Source organism: Mustela lutreola, chromosome 11 (genome assembly GCF_030435805.1).
Source record: "Mustela lutreola isolate mMusLut2 chromosome 11, mMusLut2.pri, whole genome shotgun sequence".
Classification (NCBI taxonomy): Eukaryota; Metazoa; Chordata; class Mammalia; order Carnivora; family Mustelidae; genus Mustela; species Mustela lutreola.
The window spans coordinates 100,943,002-100,964,947 of NC_081300.1; the positions used below are offsets into that span (position 1 = coordinate 100,943,002).

Genomic DNA, 21,946 nt, shown 5'->3' on the forward strand with positions numbered 1-21,946 from the left:
AACTGTTAGAACTCGGTGTTAGAACTCGCTGAGGTATGCGTTCGCGCGGCTGGCTGTGGAATGAGCAAGCACAGTCTGCCGGTCAGTCATCCACCGGTCCTCCCAGAGCACCGACGACAGTCTACAGTCAGTCAGTCATCCACCGGTCCTCTCGGAACACCGACGACGCGGGCTGTTACGGCAGCCGGGGATACACGGAGGAATACGACAGCAAAGGTTTCTGCTCCCTGGGAGCCGGCATTCTCACAGCAGGGAGACGGACACATAATTACAGATGCGTGATAGACTATGTGATCAGAGATACAAGAAGACGAAACCAGTGAGGTCGCGGAGACCAGAGGAGGAGTGAGGGACGGGCACAGGGCATGCAGCCATGGACAGCCTTGCCGAGAAGGTGACCCTTCGGAATGCGTGCCCAGAAGGCGGCAGGTCTATGACGGTGAGAAGGTAGGATTCTAAGCAGAGGAACTTCCTGAGTGCTGAGTCAAGCTGGGTGGACTGAGCGACAAAAACGTCAGACTGGCCAGAACCTCACAAGTCAATGGCGAACGGGCAGGTCAGGTTGAACACGTTGGAGCCAGGGGGAGGCGCGACACTCTCGTTTATGGGAGGCGTTGGAAGGCTGCTCCAAGGAGCTTTGTCAGCTGGCCCTACCACTAAGGACGCCACGGAGGTGGGCCAGTTAGGCGATGTTTTCGGCCTCGAGGCAGGAGAAGGTGGTGGCCTGGAGGCTGTGACAGAGATGGAGACGATGAGGAGGGGAGGTCTGATGTGGCTTGTTGGTGGACGAGCCTGATGCAGGTGTGAGGTCAGAGAAGAATCCAGATGGCTCCCAGCACCTTGCCCCGGGGAGCTGGGTGGATGGCACTGCCACGGACCAGGGCTGATAAAAGCTGGGGGAGGACCGGAATGAGAAGGCCTGGAATGGGGGACACCAAAGGGTCTGCTCTGGCCTTGTTGTTGAAGACATGATCCCAACAGACTTCCAGGTGGAGATCACCAGTGGACATTGACTGCAACACCACTGAGTGCTTTGTGCGGGCGTCACGTGAAGGAACAGAGGAGGGGTGACCGAGGAGCTGGCCACCTACTCACTGGGTGACATTGTGTGATGTCCTCTGGCCCCGACCCCTCCCTGCCACGCTGCCCCCACTCTCTCCCCCCTTACCTTGTCAGGCTGCCATGCCCTTGCGGGAAGGCCGGCATCATGCGGTCTCAGGCGGTGCTGCCGCTGGGCGGCATCCTTCAGTTCATTTTCCTAGGATGGAAGAAAAGAGCTTTGTGAGACGACCCCTTTGATTCAGGGATGTGGCAGGGCCTGGTGGCTAAGAGCTCCGATTTGGGAGGTAGGCCCCGGTTTGGGGGTGATGCTGTAGTGTGTTAGCGTGTGATGTGGGGCCAGCTGCTGTGTTCCGTCTGAGCCGTGAGTGTCCTGTCTATAGGATGAGAGTAGCAGTGCTCCACAATGATGTTACAAGGACACAGTGAAATAATACGTATTAAGTACATCGTGAGGTTCCCAGCAAACAAATCAACCCCAACATGTGGTGAGCTTACCTGCTTTAAATGTCTGTATCCCAACAAGGCAATCTTGTTAAGTCAAGCTCTGACCTGACCCTTTCCTCACAAACACTCCTCCAAACACATCCCCATAACAAATGCTAGAGAAAATTTTGAAGGGTTTGTCCTGCTCAAAAATGAGGTTAAAATCTCTGAGGATGAGGAATGGCTAGAGCCCTGGTGGCAAGCAGGACTCTGGGACCCTCCAGATTCTCCACCCAGACACAGACACAGAATTGGGAGTCCAGGCTTGATTGGGTTGGTTTTCTAGTATATGTGGGACACAGAGTTCCCACATGAGGCAAGAGATCCGAGCAGAGCTCAGTGCCTGACCTGAGGCTGGCCCAGTCCCCAGCCAGAGAAGAAAGCTGAAAGTAACCGATGTCTGCCCAGAGTTTGAGCTTCTGTGAGGTAATGCACCTGGGGGAGCAGAGGGAGCAGCCGCCTGGCTCGGTGTCTGCTCTGGGTTATGCCCTAATATCACCTAGTGTGGGAGCTGTGAGCTACCGGTAATAAAACCTAATTCAAGACTAGGGACATTCAGGGTGTGGTGTAGTCACTGCAAGGAGGTCAGTCAGGGTGTGTGGGACTGAGCACAGAAAGAGAAGCTGGGGGTAAAACTCCCCATTAAAGAATAGTCTGAAAATAGAAATTCCAAAACAATTTTTTAAAAAAGAATAAAAAAAACACCTCACAGTACTAAACAGATCCAATAAAATCAATAATCAGGATGCATTTAACCCAGAGGAAATAAAAATAATAAAGCAATCTGAAAATGACTTCAATAAGTACACTGAGGGTTCTCCCAAAGGGGAAAGAAGGGAGGCCATCCATCCAAAAGGAACAAGAAGGAGGCAACAGAGACAAGGAATGGCCACAGCAGGAGGTGTCTGGCGACGCCTCAGCCTCCAGCAGTCAGGCCTGCCATTTCTCTGTTACCCCATCCTTCAGGTCACTCCCTCGGGGCTTGAACTCATCTGGCGGCTCTCCTTTTTCACACCTTGAGCGCTCTGGTTTTTTGTTCCATTCACCCTCTCAACAGGAGAGGGGCAGAGTCCTGTGGATTCAGACACTTTCCCCCAGGAAGGAGGCTCCTTCTGGCTATTCCCAGGTCCCATTTTGGTCAACATCTCTTCCACTCCACCACCATCAGCAGGAGCTCCTCCACTCTTTGGCACCTGCCTCATTTCCATGGTGATAAAACACAAGGAAGCAACAGCCACATGCCTTGGCCACACACCATACTAGTGGTATTTTGCTCCGGGAACCATGATTCCTCCACCTACAGGAATGAGCTTGATCATCTGTCCATTACACTGCCTCCTTGGGAGATATTCTCCGTAACACTGGTGATCTAAAAGGGAGTCAGTGTACTCAGTGAAACAACAGAGCCTTGACCTTGGAGACTTCTGATTCCCGGCAGTCAACAAACACAGCCATATCTCAGAGGATCAGAGGAGACACTCAGGGGTCCTAGGGGTTGGAGTATGGATTCTGAGGTCAAACAGCTGAACTATAGCCTCTAGTCTTCCCCTTGCAACCTGCGTGGTCTCGAGTAGGCTGTCTGACACTTCCACACTTTCTGAGATCTAAGGATGTAGAAGTGCCTACTACCCGACTGGGAGGCATGGAGACGCCATGCAGTAATTCTCACACAACCCTGAGCACACGATCTTGGCTCAAATGGGTATCCCTTCCCTAGCGCAGATACCACATTTGCCTACATCTCCCCATCTCCCACGTACCACCACCAAACGACATCTCTCTCTGCATCGCATCTAGGAGAGTGGGCTGCAGGAAAGGGACATCGGGAAGGGGAATGGTGCTGGCCCTCTCACCCAGTTATCTGGGGGCTATAGAAATGGTTCGTCCACTTGTTTTGTTTATATTCCTTCTCAGTGACTCGAGGGCAGCAGCTTACCCTGATGAAATCAATCTTCCCAAGAAAACAAGCTCAGGACCTAAATCCTCTCCAGGAAGCACCGATCCATGGTGTCCCCACGCCGAGGAAAAGAACCACCCCCCTGTCTGGAGGACGGCATTTCTCCACATCGGTCCAAGCATGAACGGGCACTTCGGGTACCACTTAGTTTACTGCCCCTCCCCCACTCCCCTAGAAAAGCCAACCGCACAAAGGCAGCTGCTATAAACAAAACCATCCCGAAACAATCCTCCAACCTACACTGAAATTATCACAAAATACCCAAGCTAGGTGCCAAAGCGCTTCGGGTAATGATGCCGAAAGAAGCCCGTTCACTGACAGAAACACCCAGCAAAGGCCCGAGGAAGAGAGAGAAGGTACCAGTGTGAGCCTGCAAAGACTGGGACTCACTGCCCACTTTATGGACACCTCGCTTTATCCACACTTGCTGTTTACCCCCTGAGAAAGCCTAGAGGTGGCTGGGGGCGGGGGCAATGGGGCCGATTGCTGTGGGGGAAGGGGTGGTCCTGTGGTCTTGTCCTGCATACTACAGTCACTGCCAACGGTACCCCTTGTCATAATGGGCCCGAGGCCGCCCTGACATGCATGTATATGCAGAATTTAGGGGAAGATTCTGAAAATGCCTGCTGTTCATGCTTCTGATCCTATTAAGATGCTGAGAAGTGAGAAGACTTACCCTGGAAGCTCTCATCATTGACACCGTGCAGGACCAGAGCTGCCCACCCGGGGACGCCGTCCCTGCTCCAATTAAAGGGCTCCTTTCTGAATTAATCTGCACCACCAAAGAAATGCCACCAAGCAAAATACAGATCACCTTGTGTATTGGTCGCATGCTTGAGACCGGCAGGCCCCCAAAAGATGTGGGCTTGTGGTCGCAACACGACAAAATGAGTCTCCCAGCAGGCGCGGGTGGCACTGGCTATGACAATTCTCAGGAGAGGAAGGAGGAGGACAGGGTGGATGTGACATGATATGACACTCTTGTCGGAGTAGCAAGGCTTTCCACAGCCCAGGGTGAGCGGCCAGCCACACCGGTCCCTCGGACGCCAGGTGCACATGTGCCACATTCCGTGCCACGGCATGAGTCATGCCCCCACTGCCGTCCCTGGCTGTGCAGGTGCAGCACTGGTGACTTGGGACCGCATCTGAGAGCCGGGATCTGAGTTTGACGACACACACCCACGGCCTGAAGACGAGGATCTGGTGACTCATGCATCACCAGGACGGAGATAACGAAGAACTTTCCCAACACCACTGCATGAAATCACCCCCTAGCTCTGCGCTCCTGACCTGAAATAGCGGCGTGAAGAGAGCACAGCCAGCACCAGTGTGTTTGCTTGCTTCTGCAGGGATATCGCGGATTTGCTTTCCTCGGGAGGGTTTGAGCATCGCCATGGGAACAGGTGGAGCCTTACGCCCTTTAAGTGTGTGAAGTCAAACAGAGTCAGAGGGTTTCGGGTTTACCAAACGGGAGGTGCATGGTGAGACAGGGCCTGCCCTGGAAGAACCAAGATGCTAAATCCGACTATCTTCAAGCACACAAGGGAAGAGGAGCAAAGGTCTCCACTCCACTTCTTAGAGGAATACACAGAAGTTAGCGCCAGCTCCAGCAGGCCTGACCAGAGCTCTGGGATCTGATCTGAGGACCACTGGGACCCTGTACCCCTAGAACCTCCCTCAAATGGCAACTGCAGGAAGAGCCAGTTACACTGAGTGTTTTGATCTGTTAATATCCACTAATGCATTAACCTGGAATAGGCTTATTTCACTTTTTTATCTCCTCTTAAGCAAAAATATGGGGGGAAAGAATAAATTCTGATAACGATAAGAGAGAAAGAGAAGGACCCAAGCATATAAATTCGAACACCCCAGGGAGTAAGCAGGCAACATAACAGGGTAGGCTGGCCCAAAAACAAGGATATTCTAGAGTGATAAGAAATGCAGTGATTGGAAATGCTCTTGCCCATCTAAAGAGGCCAATGGCAACCCGGCTCCAGCCAGTGGGAAGGGAACCCAGCTGGTCCTGCTTTTGGGGAGCTGGAAGTCTGGGTTTCTATCTGAAACATCCCTGTTTTTAAATATTGGCTCTTAATTCAGATAAAACATACACTGTGCACTCCTTCCCATAACAGATATGTCTACAGGTTGAGTTAGCTTATAAATTGGGCATTTTGTTAAGAAAAAAAAAATTCAGATCTGATGAGAATAAAAGATCTGTGGGGTGAGGTCAGGGGGTGCTAGGTGTAGTCAGGATGGGGTGGGGGTGCACTCCCTGTGTGTGAGGAGAGAAAGAAGATATAGGGTCACCAAAGATAAGTTTGCCCACTTGTGCTTACCTCCTCTGTTGCCTTGGCCACCCACGAAGGACTGAACTCTGTGCCCCCAGATTCAGATATTGAAGCCCTAATCTCCCCTTATGACTATATTCAGAGATGGAGCCTTTAGGGCAGTAATTAAATGAGGTCACAAGGTGGGGCTTTAATTCACCAGAACCCATGCCCTTATGAGAAGAGGCAGGAGAGCAATCTCTGCACGTGCGTCAAGGAAAGGCCACATGAGGACACACCTTGAAAGGGGCCACCCAGAAACCGGGAGCAAAGCTCTCACCAGACAGCAGCACCCTGAATTCCAGCGCCTGGACCGGGAGAAGATGAAGCTTCTGCTGCCCAATCTGTGGAGGCTTTTTATAGCTTCGCAAGCTAAGATGTGGCACCTGCCTCAAACGGGGAGGTGTGGCTGGAGCGTCCCCCCAGGTTCCCAAAAGTGGTTCCAGAGCTAGACGAGGGGCACCAGATCTTCAGAAGGCCACCTCCCTGCACCAAGAGCTGTAATTAAAGCCACATTTTGATGGTAAGATGACCACTTTCCCCGGAGGGAAACTGAGACGTGGGAAGCACTCTGTCATGACTTGTCAGTCCCCTTCTCTTCAGTGACATCCTTCAGTTTGTACGTGTCAGGAACGGGGCTCCCTGGGCGCTCCGGAAACAGCAAGTGAGAGACAGCCCCTCCTCACAGGTGTGGCCAACCGGGATCCAGGCCCCATGGTGCAGGGTCATGTATGCTATGACAGCAGAAAGGCAGATTGTCATGGTGGGAAATAAAATTGCTGACCTGAGATAATGAAAAGTTAACAAAGGTCACATAGACGGAGACAAATGACTTCGTATGTGCTTAAGAATCAAAGACCCGAGGGGCACCAGGATGGCTCAGTCAGTTAAGCGTCTGCCATAGGCTCAGGTCATGATATCAGGGTTGTGGGACTGAGCCCTGCGTCAGGCTCCACATGCAGCGGGGAGGCTGCTTCTTCCCCCTGCTCTCTCTCACCCTCCAACAAATAAATAAATCTTTGGGAAAAAAAGATTTTTTTTTTGGCAGGAACAGTGAATCAACATTCAGCCAACTGCCAAATGGTACTCTCTTTACTATAAAGGAATATTTAAGAAAAATAATACCTGACATATGAAATTACAGAAAGTTTGAATTTGGAATTTATTGGCCTCACGCATTTGTTTCTCTCAAATATGTTCATTCATTTTGGTTTTAATGGTTTAGGGAGGCTGTAAAAATTTTATAAACCAGTTTTATCACTGGGCATATGTAATTATGTTACGAATTATAAATATACCACTGTAATAAGTTTGAGTATAATACAGAAACTATGTAGTTATAATATGCAAGTCTAGTAAAATCAGGTTGTAATGACTATCAATTATAATAACAGATCCTAAAAATAATTTAAGTCAACACTGGGATGTGTTTTTCTTTCTGAAAAGTCTTCACAAGTGGTTCTTGCCTAGAGGCACAGCTAGGAGGATGGAGGTTTGAAAGAAGAAGGGATTGCGTGTGTGCTGCATGTGTTTGTGTGTATGCGTGCATGCGTGTGTGTGTGCACATGTGTGTACGCATGTGTAAGGGGGTTTGGGGGGTGAAAGCGTTTGAAACAAAGTAAGAAGGAGACGAATGGAAGGAGTCCTTTGCCCCTGCCTGGGGTGCTGTCCATGGTGCTGTCCATGGCGCTGTCCATGGTGCTGTCCATGGGGCGCTCCAGGACGCTGTATGGGGTCCTGACCCAACTCTTGCCCCTTAAGCTCAAGGCCAGGACTATCGGCTAATCATCACGTGATATGGAGAAATCACTGGGACCTGGAGGACATGGGTTTGAGGCCTAATTCTAACACCTACTGAGTGTCGATTTAAAAGACAGAATGCATAGACAGGAACTTTGAAAACTGGGAAGGGCCATTTGAATGTGAGAGATTGTTATGCCAATAAACAGACTGTTACTGAAACAACTGTATCTGGTTTCCTATAATGCTCAGGTCTAGGGAGGAGAGAGACAAGCCTCTGAGTTCTTTTCTTTATTCAGGAAGATCTATAAACGTGCACTTGCATTAACTACGACAGACCTACGCACTTCCAGACCTGTGTGACATTCAGGCATACTACATATGCCAATAATGCAATTACAGAGAAGCACTGTGCTATTTAAAAGCTATTTTTCTAACATGGGTTAGAGACAAGCTCAAGTGGGAAAATATAACATGCTAAGCAGGTTCTAACGTAAGCTTATGAACAGGAGAAACATCTGAATTTTAAACAAAGCTTCTCTCCATAAATGTATTTCATCAACTTGCATGTACTTGGAACCTATGCTCCGTCCTACTAATGGAAAATAAACATAGTCACTTATTTATGAAAGTTAAGTCACAGTCAAAAATTTGCTTTTTTCCCATTGGTCACTCTCATCAGAACACAGGCTCCCCCAAAGACCACTCTTCTCCACCAAAAACAATGCAGTTGAACCTATGAAAATCCTTCCACGTAGGATTCTCGAGGTTGTGGAACAAGGGGAGAGGAAAGGTAAACCGTTAACATGCCACCTGTCCCAGGAGGCAGAAAAGCTGGGACTCTCCTACACTGTTGGTACAGATGTAAAATGGTGTACCTGTTATGGAAAACAGTTTGATGATTCCTAAGAAAAGTGGAACCGAATTACCAGAGTAATCCCACTCCTGGTATACACCCCAAAGAATTGAAAATGGGTGTTCAAACAAATACTCGTATATGAATGTTCAGAGCAACACTATTCTCAATAGCCAAAAGGTGGAAACAACCGAGATATCCACCCTCTGACGGACAGATAAGCAAAATGCAGTTTAGCCACTCAACAGAATACTGTTCAGCCATAAATAAGAATGAATCGAGACACCCGCTACAACATGAATGAACCTCAAAGACACACTGGATGAAAGAAATCAGTCATAAAATACCCCGTATTGTATACCTTTAATATGAAATGTTAAAAACAGGTAAATGATACCGAAAAGGCCCCCTGACGGAGGCCAGGGGCTGGGTAAGGAAAGGGTACACAGTGGCGGTTAATGAGCACGGGATCTGCTTTGCGGTGATGAGAGGGTTTGGGAATGAGGTAGAAGTAGTAATTGTACACATCATAAAGGTACTAAACACCACTGAATCGTTCACCGTAACACAGTGAGTTTTATGTTGCAAAGGGTATCCCCCATGCCTCCTGGGACAGAGCCTGAAGTGAGGCAAATATGTCCCCAGCCATGTGTCCACAAGCATCTTCCCGGAGGGTTCTTGGGACAACCAGTCCCCAGAAGTAAACCACCACCATGTCTGGTCCTCAACCAACAGAGAGCAGTCTTCTCCAATTCCAGTGGGAAAGGCCAGCCCTTGCTAGGTCTATCTCCAATACAGCTCCTGCCAAGGGGATTCTCAGGGTCATTTTTCCTATATATGATTTCAACATAACATGCTGACTTTAGAATTGAATCCCTGCATAGAAAGTGTCTCTACCCTATGCTTGTTCAGCATATTCAATGCAAATTATTTTATAAACTGCATTATACCTACTCTCAAAAAAGAAAAAAAAAAATTCAAAGATGCCTATAATAAAGATATTTATACTGGGGTGCCTGAGTGGCTCAGTCGGTTAAGCAGCTGCCTTCAGCTCAGGTCATGATCCCAGAGTTCTGGGATCAAGCCTCTGGTTGGGCTCTTTGCTCAGTGGAGAGCCTACTTTTCCATCTGCCTGCTGCTCCCCTGCTTATGTTCTCTCTCTCTCTCTCTCTCTTGCTCTATCTCAAATCAATAAATATTTAAAAACAAAAATAAATAAAAATATTTATGCAATAAGGCAGTGAAGAATAGTGATTTTTTAAAAAGAAAAAGAACAAAATGTAGAAAAAGGTATGTCTGGGAAGTCACATAAAGAAGATTTTTACCCATGGACTGAATATCACATTTAAGTACTGAGCTTGCCAGCTGCCAACATGAGAAAGAAAACCTATCAATTATAACTTAGTTAATGTAAAGGATGGGCCTCCTAGGATCCTTCTACAAGTAACACAGCAACGTAAAATATTTAAGTGCCTTTAAAAAAATAAAAAAGCATTCTGCTTTTACAAGAGATGACTTATCAGTATTGTCACAATATGGCGCTACTTCCTAGAGAGATTCTGAGCTCCATACTCGCTCTCCAATCATACTTTCTCTCCACCCACTAAATCTCAAATTCTTTACCACAGAGCCCTTGAGCTATACAAGCAAATGAAAATGGTCCTTCTACAATCTGTCCCAATGAGGCAGGGTTAGGCTGCAAATTCAGATAAAGAGCTCTCCACACTTCCCAGACACTGACTTGGTAAGGCAGACTTTCCTCTCCCCAAAGACAGACCACTTCCATTAATAGCGACAGACTTTGCCTTATGACTTGGGGTCCCCCAGGTGTTAGAAAATATGTCCTTAGTTATAGAGCCACACCTGTCTTCCATGTGGTACATCCGATGCCACACAATGGACAAATTCCTTTTGCACCATTTTTGGATATTTTAAAATTAACTTTTTTGATGAAAACAGAGCATCACACACAAAAGGGCACAAATCCTAGACATACAATTCTGCTGGTTTTTACAAAGCGCTCACCACAGCATAATCACAGCCCAGATCGAGAAATAGACCATTTATAGCTGCCCCGAATTTCTCTCCTGTCTCCTCCCAGTCAAGACGCTCCCAAAAGGTAACCACCACTGAGACGTCTAGCTTCACAAAGTCGTTATGCCCCTTCCTTAGCTTGATGGGGACTGAATGGAAACACCTTTCTGGGGTCTGGATATTTTCATCAGTATTTTGTCCACGACTCATCCACGGGTGTGAAACAGCAGCTTTGCTCGGCTTCACCCCTTCATCTCGAGCACAAATATTCCAAAATCCGCTCATTCTTCTTCAGCTGTTGTTGGACACCGAGGCTGACTCCAATCTGGAGCCTTTAAAAATAATGGTGCAAAGAACACTCCTGAACACACCTCTTGGTGCCCAGGATTTGTTTAGGGATGCAGCCACTGGACCATGACCTATACGTGCATCTAGGTTTTGTAGAAATTGCCAGAGAGTTTGGGGCGGCAAGGAATGTTGGGAGTCCGGTATCCCCATGTCCTCAGCGACCTGTGGCACCCACAGCTCCCCACCCACCATGCTGGCTATGCCAGTGGGACACAGTGGCACCCTTCAGATGTACCAAGATGGCAAACCTCACCAATGTCATAGCTCCCTTCTTCTAGAAGTCAAGGGATGGTGGTTTCAGAAATTTTGGCAGAGATGACCCTACAGAGAAGACTTCAAACTCTTCAAAAAAAAAAAAAAAAAAGAAAGAAACAAAAAAGAGCTGCCCCCAAAAGCCTTGGGGTCACATGGGCACATGCAGCTGCCCAGGGCTGATGGTCAGAGGTGGTTGGGACTGGAGCAAAGAGAAGGGTGCCTCCCCTCTGAGGAAAGGCCCCATTACCCAGCCCCAGCCCCAGCGACCGTGGGCAAGCACCACCACGTCTTCTATTTTTTAAGAGAAACCAGTCTGAGCTGAAACTTCCCCAATTTAGAAAGCTGGGAACTAAAGACAGCCTGTCTGAGACCCGTCTGGGTCATGGCCACCCCTCACCGGCTCCGCTTCACAGCTGGGCCAAGTCACGCTCACCCCTCCGTCGAGCAGACCTCAGGAAGGCTCAACTCCACGGGGGACTCTGAGCTTCCCAGTCCCTTCCATCATGATGGCCAGTGCCCAGCTCTCAACGGGGACTGTCCCACCTTCGGGCAGATGGTCTCTGGATCAAAGAGTAGATGCTACTCGTTTTGCTTCTCTGAACTTTGCATCCCCGAGTTCCTTTAACTCAAGGGTTATTTTCGGAAGAGTAAAGCAACACCCTGCTTCTCCCTCTTGAGTGAACCACATCCCGCTCCAGCAGCACCCCCTGTGGATATAGACGGACAGCTGTCACTCTGCACGCTCTGGGGCTCGGGAGCGCGGAAGCAGAGCGTGGAGTCCAGGGGGCACTCTGAGGGTCTCGCTCGGCAAGTGTCTGAGCCTGGCCATGTCTCCCGCCGTCTCTGACTCAGGGAAAGGCTGCAAGCGAGTTGGTTGCAAACCACCCGCAGAGTCACTTAGCTAAGCTTTTCTAAAACCAAGTGTGTTTCTCTGATAAATTTAGGTGGTGCCCGGACCTGGCATTTGAAATAACTGTCTCATATCCTGACAAACTTACCCCCATCCTCAGCCCTGACAGTCCCCCTGCAGAGCGTCTCAGCAGGTCCTGAGACAAGCTCCTGGGTCAGCTCATCTGCAAACAGAAAGTGGGCCGCGGGCTCTGAGCCGTGGGCAGGCCCCCGCACCCAAAACTTCAGAGACTGCCTTCTATTTTATATCTCTCCAGTTGGATTAAATATATAATAGGCAATACGGGTTTTCATGTAATAATAGTGATATAAAGATCCTTTTAAAAATGACATTTAGGGGGCGCCTGGGTGGCTCGGTGGGTTAAAGCCTCTGCCTTCGGCTCAGGTCATGATCCCAGGGTCCTGAGATCGAGCCCCGCATGGAGCTCTCTGCTCAGCGGGGAGCCTGCTTCCTCCTCTCTCTCTCTCTCTCTCTGCCTACTTGTGATCTCTGTCTGCCAAATAAATAAATAAAATCTTTTAAAAAAGTGACATTTAGCGTATAAGTGAAATGGTCTGAACGTATTAATCAATAGCGTATCTTGGGGAGGCCAGCAGTGGCAGTGACTCTGCAATGACAGGAATCATGACTAACATCCCACCAGGCACTGAGCCAGCCACCATCACACAGACAAATTCATTGATTCCTTGCAGCAAGCCCATCAATGGGTCACTATGTTTGTATCCATTTTGCAGATAGGAAAACTGAGGCATGGGACAGTTATGTGACAGACCAGGCGTGTGTGGGAGAATGGGACAGACAGATAAAAACAGACTGGCTGTGGCGGGGAGGGGACATTGTCACCTACTTTCATATTATTTCGGGTCAAAACAGTATCATCCTGTGGTTACCGCCTTCTGAAATGCAGAGCAGTCCAGAACAAGCTGACACTTTTCCTGCCTATATGTGACAATGATTGGCTCAATTGATCCCAAAATAGAAGTTCCAGAAGGAGGACCAAGCTCTTGCTTGGTTTTATGAATCCTCTGGGAACAGTTTCCAGAAGGGCTTGGATGTCATAGTTAACCATTAAAAAAAAAAAAAAAAAAAGTCACCATCACAGCACAATTTATTTGGGGCACTTACGCTGACTGGCTTGCACAGTGGTGGCCCCCAGGTCAGCCCCAGGACAGGGGCCCTAACTAACAAGACGCTTCAGGTCTGTGCCGAAGAGCCGGGCAGGCGCCATATTGGCTGTTGCGTTTTCAATTTAAGTTACTTTAAATCAAATAAAATTGCAGGACACAGAGCTTAATTCCCCTCCTCTTGCATGTAGGCTGGACTCTGAGCTGCTTTCAAAGACCAGAATGTGGGAGGAGGAGAGGAGAGCTGTCTGTCGTGGGGGGACCTGGCAGACACGGGGTCGACCACATGAGCAAGGCCAACCTCCCCAAGGAGACACGGCGCTCTTCTCTGTGACACACCGCCCCCCCGAACCTATAACCCCAATCTAATCATGAGAAGAGTCAGACAACCCCAAACTGGGGGAGACGTCATCAGAGCTTTGGCCAACACTGTTTGGAAGTGTCCAGGCTACAATTAACAAGGGGACGCTGAGAAAGTCTGGCAAATTCGGATGGACTGAGTTGGCAGGGTGACTGAGTGCAGGTCCCGTCGTGTCCTGACGGGATCCTGAGGTGGGACACCAGTGCCGTCAGGCACCCTGGCCCCGGCTGTAGCTACATGCAGTGTGAACAGGGCTATGGGTCTGCAAATGTTGGGATCAGGCCATGATTTGCACCAGAAGTTTTCCTTCCTGCCTCTTATCACTGACATTCTGAGCAGAATTTACATTGCTCGAGTCCCATTCTGCCCCTGGCAGTGCCCAACACATGGCATGGGGCCGGGAAGAAGGCACTTGGATCAGGCCCAAAGTACCAGGTCAGCAAAGCTCTAGAAAATGCAGGTTGAGACTCAGTTTGGAGGCCCTTGGCTTTCCCTCCCGCTACCTCGCTGTGTGCTGTCAGCACTTACTTAATCTCACCAGGAGAAATGAGCGCCGTGACCCATACCCTTGCGGGGTTGTTGGGAAGACTGAAATAACCAGGCCATGTGAAAGATCCTGGCACATATTAGGGAGAAAATAAATGTAAGTTTCTGATCTCCCCGTGCAGAATTCTCCACCCAGGCTGGACACAGGCTGCATCTCAAACTGCAAAAGAAAATCTTTCCCTCTCTTCAATTCATCAGCCACAGGGACCGATCTTTTCTGATGGGAGAAAAGGGGATTGCCTTTCTGTCTAGCACGCAGAAGTCATTAGGGGCTGCACCAGTACTTAGAACTAAGCCCAGGTCATTTTTTCAAAAATTGCTCCTTTTGCTCAGGCTGGACTCAAGGCAAAAGCTTTGCTAGTTAAAAGCGAGCTCGTTAATGCGCTGTCTCTCTCTGCATGGAACTGTCAACAAATTTGCTGCTTTCACTCATGCAGGAGGTCTCCAGCCCAAAAGCTGACAAAAGCAAAATCAATGTCTGTAGCATCCCTCAAAGTGAAACAAACTTTAGACTTTTCTATTTCTCAGGGTCTTGTATGAGGGAGATAACTCAGAATGGGGCCTAGGAGTGGACTGGAACCACAACGTTTTATATGACCCCCAAATATCTAAGTAGTTATCAACATTTAAATATAGGAAAGTCTATGGGGCGCCTGGGTGGCTCAGTGGGTTAAAGCCTCTGCCTTCTGCTCAGGTCATGATCTCAGGGTCCTGGGATTGAGCCCCACATTGGGCTCTCTGCTCAGCAGGGAGCCTGCTTCCTCCTCTCTCTCTGCCTGCCTTTCTGCCTACTTGTGATTTTTTTTTTTTTTTAATTTTTACAGAGCCTCCACACCCAGCATGGCACCAATACTGGGCTTGAACTCACAGCCCTGAGACCAAGACCTGGGCTGAGACCAACAGTCAGACACTTAACCAAGGGAGCCCCCAGGTGCCCCTAAGAATAGGAAATTTTATATTAAAACAACAATTGATACTTTTTGGTGAAAAAAAGTTGGAAAATTTGGCAGCGTGGATCTGCATTTCCATTTGGTCACAATAAGCCATAAACACACACGGCTTCGTCTTTGACCACCAACTGTCCGTCCCCATTTCTGGGTTAGGAACCTCACACAGCTGACCCTTTTCAGAGCCCCGACTTTCATCCACGCATTCAGTGCTCTCCCTCCTACATGCTGCCCCCCACCCCCCAGCCCTGGGCGGAAGGCTGTCCCCGGCCCTTCATCAGTAGGCTGCCGCACACCACGCCCCTCCGCGCTGCCCTGCACACCCAAGTGTCCAGCCTGTAGCTCCCCGATGTCTGAGCTATAATAAGCAAGCATGTTTTCTGAAGTAACAAAATAGATGTTGCAGGATTTGCACTGATACAGTGAGTCACTAGCTTTGCAGATCTGCTGCAGGGCTGGGCCCTGAGCACCCAGCAAGGTGTGTGTCTCACTGGCTCCCTGTGCCATCCTGGCTAGGCTCTCTGACGCCGCTTCTCCCTCCCATTCTTCTTGGATCTGTTGACGGGGAAGGGGCGGTGGCCACTGCTGTGTGGATGCAGCACCATGGGAAGTGGGAGGAAATCGGGGCAGGGTGCTGGGCGGGCTGAGACCTGAGGGTGATAAACCCAGGACGTGCCTGAGGCTCTGCAGCCCCTATGGGGAAGGACATCAATGATCTTTGGCTTTCGACAACAGGTGCCGGCACACCACGGCCCACACGCCAAATGCAGCCTGCCTCCTGTTTTTGTAAATAAAGTTTTACTGGAACACAGCCATGTTAACTCATGTATAAAGATCCTGATCATTCTAGAGCTTTTGGGAGAACATATGTATTCTACTATATTTCTACTATATTCTGGATATATATTATTTGTATATTATTTGTTTCTTTAATTTTTTTTCTACCTAGCCTGGTATATGTAGAGCAGCAGAGCCAGAACCGGTGATTTCTAGAAAATGAGGTCATCTAAGCAGAGACTGAAGGAGAAGTAGCAAGCCATGCGGAGCTCTCATGGAAGGCACGCCAGGCGGAGGGACAGCACCGCAAAGGCTGGAAACGGAGCAAACCGGGACAGAAAAAGTGAAGAGCACGCGCTCGGCGAGCAGGCCGGGTGTGGGCTCCGGCGGAGCTGGGGTGTTACTCAAAGGCCGAAGATTCCAACGGTGGACAGCAGTGACGGGTTAAGAGCAGGGAAAGGTGGGACCTAACATAGGACCCTGAGATGAAGAGCAGAAGTGGGACGGCCGCGGAAGAGCCGGGAGGGTGTGGGCAGCCCCACGGCACGACAGGATTCGGGGACGGGGAGGGCGGAGGGGCTGCGACCTAGGGAAGAGCCCCCCGCATGTGCACGCGTCTCCCAGAGCAGGTCTCCAGCCTGAGGACCCCGCGAAATTCCTAGCTGACTCCCTCAATTCTCGGATGCTCTTTGAGCCCGATGTGAATTTTTTATCCCATGAATTTTTATCGCAGACTATCGGCTTAACCCCTTGCTTTTGAAAACACAGAGAATCCTGTTGCAGAAAAAGAAACTGGCAAATGGAATTTGAGGAAAGACGGTGGTGGAGGAGGAGGGGTCCCTGAACTACATCGTGTCCAAGAGTTACGGAAAGAATGATCCCGTTCTTATCAAAAAGGATTTCCTCTGCAGGACAAGAATATCCTAATACCCACAGGCAGCGGGGAGCGCCACGAAGCCACAGCCTGCGTGAGGCGCGTGCGTCCTCCAGCTCCCCTGGGGCTCCGGAACGTGACCAGACTTGAACGCTCTTTCATGTCAGAGACGATGAATTTCATCTGATGAGACCCCAGGCCTCCAAGGGGACTTTTTAAATTGCAAAAGGAGAAAACAGCCTTTCTATTTTAAATAGGAGCAAAACTGGTTTATAAGGATGCTTCTCTCTCTCTCTCTCTCTCTCTCTCTCACACACACACACACACACATACACACACAGAAAATCATGGTCTGCACTGTCATTGTTCTCCATCAATTCACCGAAACAACATCCCCGTGAAGCCAGCAATCTAGTCTTCAGACCTTGGTCCGTGACCAGTCTGTGGGGAGGGCTCAGCGGACAGGTGCACAGATTTTCAGACACAGAATGGAGCTCATGTGTCCATCTTTCCGTCCCTCAGGGCTTGGATGACGACATGAGAATATTGTCTTGTCTGCCTCCAGTCTCCGCACCCCATGCTTATCCTTCAAGGCTCTGCCAGGTGTCAGGCGGCAAGGCTCAGACTGGAAGACGAAGAACTACATTTCCCAGACTCCCCTGGCTGGGGGGGGGGGCTCTGGCAGGAAGTGGCAGGTGGAGCCTCCACTCTCCAGGTTCCTTCTTGCCCTCCAGCTCAGGCAGCCCGGAGCCTCACCGGAGCAACATTCCCCAGAAAGCCTGTGCCCAGGCTCCACACTCCCAGTCTGGAGGTCCCCACAGAACAGCCCCATTTTCTTAGGGGGGCCCGATGCTGAAACAGCCCATCTCCATGCTCCTCGGTTCCAGTGATGCCCGGCTATCCTTTGCCGTCTAGTCCCAGGGTGGTGGCTGCTTCCTGCGATCGCTAATGTATGGGTCCTTCCATTCTCCTGTTGGGTTCTTCTAGTTTTGCAACACTGTATCATCGATATCCTGGTTAAGTCTCCAGTGCTAGACCCCTAGAGGCACCGGGTGGTCTGGCAGCACCAGCAGAGAGAATGCAGCCCAGTCCGCAGCCCAGCCCACATGGAAATGTTTGCCACATCTCCAAACATTACTAGCACAACAGCTGGAACAGCTGGACAGCCTCAAACAGAAGCATATCCTATCAGTTGCAGAGGCTGCAAGTACAAGTCAAGGTGTGTCAGGGTCATGCTGACTCTGAAGATTCTTCGCAAGAATCCCTCCTTGTCTCTTCCTGGTGGCTCTCAGCAACCCTTGGCTTGCAGCTGATTCGCTCAGACCTCTGGCTGTGCCCTCACTCGACATCGTCTCCTGCATGTCCCTGCATCTCTTCTCATAAGGACACCAGGGATTCAAGTGTCAGGTAGATTCAGGCCACTTCGCACTCCAACATGACCATCTTAATTAATTGGATCTGCAAAGGCCCTATTTCCAAAAAGTTCCCATTCACCGGTTCTGGTGGACATGAATTTTAGGAGGACACCATTCAGCCCAGCACCCCTGGCCAAGAAGACCATTCAACGCCAGGCAGCCCGGCCAGGGAAGGTCCTTCCACCCAGCAGGTGCGCCAACAGCATGGCCCAAGGGCTATCAGATAAACCACGCAGCCCACAGAAGCACCGCAAAGTTTCTGACGCACCAAACTGTCCTTGGAACCAGCCCCTAGAAGCAGGCCAGGACCTGCCTGCTAACCCCACAGACTGCCTGCCGGCCAAGTCCATTTCCTGTGTTTGAAATCCTTCTTGGTCGTGGGTCCTCAATGACACAATGTATATGAAGCCATTCTAAAAATTAGAAAATTTGACATACACACTAAGGAGCGATTTAGAGAAAGTTCCATGTGCTTGTAAATGAAGAAATTACTTGTTTTTTCTTTGAAGACCTATAGATAGTAAGCCAGAGCAAGGGCACTAAAGTATATATAACAATTTTCTTTTTGAAAATGAGAAATTTCAGCAATGCCTGGGTGGCTCAGTGGGTTAAGCCTCTGCCTTCAGCTCAGGTCATGATCTCATGGTCCTGGGATTGAGCCCCACATTAGGCTCTCTGCTCGGTAGGGAGCCTGCTTCCCCGCCCCCCTGCCTGCCTCTCTACATACTGGTGATCTCTGTCAAATAAATAAATCCTTAAAAAAAATAAAATTATAAATTTCATTAAAAACGATAATGAAGTCTAGAAAAATAATAGAAAAGAAACATCAGCTGTATTTCCCCCACTTGGTGACATCATTCTTAACATTAAGCTGTACTTACCACCGCGTCTTTTTTCTCTCCAGGTGCCTACATATTAATGCTCACTTTTTGTACAAAATTAAGATCATATTTTAAGTCACTGTTCTAAAACTTAAAACACTAGAAGCATTTCCTTTGGTCATAAACTATGGTCCTAAAATAAATCTGTCTGATCTGCGGTCTGTGCCAGGCTCACTCTGCCACCAAGTCATCGGTTTACCTGGTGACAGCAGAGACAGAGTGACAGTCTGGCCCCCAAAAGCCCCCAGACCTCAGAGCCATGACTTGCGGCAGTGACCACATAGCCACCCAGAGCATGTTTTCAGGCTTCTGGAGGTGCATTTGCCTCAGGAGCAACAGGGAGAAGCAGGTTTGGCAGGAACGGATTCTTGGGACTGAGCTGTATCTACTTTGCTTTGTTTCTAACTCTTTCATTTGTAATTAAAACAAAACAAAAACAAACCACAAGACTACAAAGTCCTTAATAGCAAAACCTCTTACAGACTCTCTAGGAGCCAGCACAATGTCAAGTTTGGTCCAGCATGCCTTTTGGAGTCCCACACAAATCTCTGCTGTCCAGCGTGGCGGCTGCTAGGGCCCTGTCCCTGCTAAGCACTAGCACTGTCCCTACTGAGCCCAAGAACTGTGGCTACTGAGCACTAGCACTGTCTCTACTGAGCCCAGGAACTGTGGCTACTGAGCACTAGCACTGTCCCTACTGAGCCCAAGAACTGTGGCTACTGAGCACTAGCACTGTCTCTACTGAGCCCAGGAACTGTGGCTACTGAGCACTAGCACTGTCCCTACTGAGCCCAGGAACTGTGGCTACTGAGCACTAGTACTGTCCCTACCACTGAGCACGAGCACTGTGGCTCGTCCTGACAGAGATGTGCTGAAAGTGTAAAGGACACACCAGATCTTCAAGATTTAATGAAGAAAAAAAAAAAAAGTGAAATAAAGTATTAACTATTTTATGCTGATTTCATTAATGAAGTGATAATATGCACGTTAGGTTCCGTGAAATAAAAATATATTATTCAAATTCATTTCACCTGTTTGTCCTTACATTCTGTCACGCAGCCACAAGTAAGTTTAAAATTTTATCTGTGGCTGTTCTGCTATCAGACAGCGCTCCTCCAGACCCAGGCTGGGAAGGTGTGGGAGCCAAGCCAGCCTGATTCAAAACAGCCGTACAACTTCACATCCATGGGAGGAAAGGCAGGTGCCACTTTGCAGCCCCTGTGAGCAAGCCTGCTTCTACGAGACATGCCCCGCCATCTCCTACTAGCAGTCGATGTCACCCTATCACCAGCGTAGACAGGTGAGGATGTGATGTCTTAATTTTCCCCACAGGTGGTAAAAATACACCGTCCCATCATACTTCTTCCCTAGTGGATGATATTGTGAAAAAACAAAAAGCTGCAAGATTTAGCGTTCATCAAAAAGGACTTAGTTTCATTCTTTAGCACAGCATCACGGTAGGGAAAAAAATGAACAAAGCTTATGTAGAGAAATAAATAAGAAGCATGTAAGCACCGGGCTTTGGCAGGACACAGTCTCCGCCTGGAAACATCTTGCTGAGCACTCAGACAATCACTCCTTGTTTCCTCCTGTCAACTGTCTTTCTTCAGCCAAAGATTAAGAAAACATGAACATTTTTTTTTATTATTATTTCCTCAGGCAACCTCCTTTTTGGGCAAAACTAAGTTGCCAAGACTGGCAACCCACCAGCTGAATGCGGCCTGTGGTTGTCTTAGTCCACATCGTGCTTTTTGTAATTGGTTGTTTGTTTTTTTTAATTGGAGTTATCTGCCAAAATTTCAAAATCAAAACAATTCACATTAAAAAAATATCTGAGTTACTGACTTCTGCTAAAAACCTGGAAGTGCTGGCTATGGCAGTCGGATCCCCCCACAATCATACCTGCTGGACCAGGCCTGCAGCATGGGACCCTCCCTAACCCTGGGGTCCACTGCACGTGCCCACTGTCCCCCCAACACTGAGGATACCACTGCTACCACATTGTGCTGCCATGTTTCTCGGATTATGAACATATTTCCCTATAACCATCCTCAGGGCTCATGAACAGGAAAAGCAGACCAAGAAAAAATATTTTTAAGCCTCTGTATATGCATATGTAAAGGATTCTCTAAGCCTTGAGCTTCCTTAATGTTACCCGGTAGAGTTGGTTTTCTGGCCAAATTATGGGGAAAATGTCTCTTGACCCCAATCCCATGGAAACACGCACGCCTGAGCTACTGGCACAAACTCCAGTTGTAATGCAGGGGCCAAAGGCAGGCTGTTTCCTCACCATCCCAATTCATAACTCTGCTAGCGGACTTAGTATCATGTTAATTGAAGGTCTACATTTCACGCTAATGCTGGCTTCAGAAATTGCTTTCCAGCAGTTTCCATTTGGAGGCCTTGGGACATAATAAAACCCAACAGAAGCAATCTTGAGCTGGCAACAAGTTGTGGGAGATGACATCGCTTCCCACTGCAACAGGGAAACGAAATGCCTGATTTACTCTCTCATGTCAACCCCGAGACGGAGAGCATGCCAGACGTGTCTGCATCAAGCGCTGTTCCCAAATGGCTCTCGGTAGCTCTATCCTGATGCCAGTCAGGGGGGATCTCTGAGAAAAGCCTGATGGCAGAAAACAGCCCAGATGGCTTCCCGGTCCCCATCATTTGTTGTTTTCTTCTTCTCGATGAAGAGAGACGAGGGAAACTCATTATTTTAAAGAAATAACCATTTAGGTTGCTAACCAGGAGATGTCTACAGAGAAAGACTGAACCCCTCCCTTATATCTCTTTTGAATGACTTTCTTCTGCTGTTGATGCGGCACGGGTCTTCCTGTAATGAGGCTGAAGACAACCATGTCTCGGGCTGTAGCCACTGCTGACAGAATGATTTGCCCTGGCCACCCTCCAGTGATTGGCTGCCATCGAGAACCTTCAGCCTGAAAACCACTCTCATCAGAAGCGGGGACACATGTCACAGAAGACGAGAAACCTGACCTGTTTCACTGCATCGTGACATTAAGAATTTGGACACGGGTCCTCCATA

At 49.0% G+C, this 21,946-nt stretch overlaps 1 protein-coding gene across 6 annotated transcripts in view; it reads right to left on the reverse strand.

Annotated features, from left to right (window-relative positions):
• RIMBP2 (RIMS binding protein 2) overlaps positions 1–4,295 on the reverse strand; it is a 90,430-nt gene extending 86,135 nt beyond the window's left edge. For 3 of the 6 annotated variants that reach the window (XM_059139650.1, XM_059139653.1, XM_059139651.1), the window contains exons 1-2: positions 4,179–4,295; positions 1,169–1,258 (exon numbers count right to left, since the gene is read on the reverse strand). In XM_059139650.1, coding sequence (XP_058995633.1) covers positions 1,169–1,258; positions 4,179–4,196 — 108 coding nt within the window. In that variant the 5' untranslated portion in view covers positions 4,197–4,295. The remainder of the gene's footprint in view (positions 1–1,168; positions 1,259–4,178) is intronic. The other 3 variants (XM_059139654.1, XM_059139657.1, XM_059139656.1) reach the window with 2 other exon arrangements.
• Between the last annotated feature and the right edge of the window lie 17,651 nt (positions 4,296–21,946).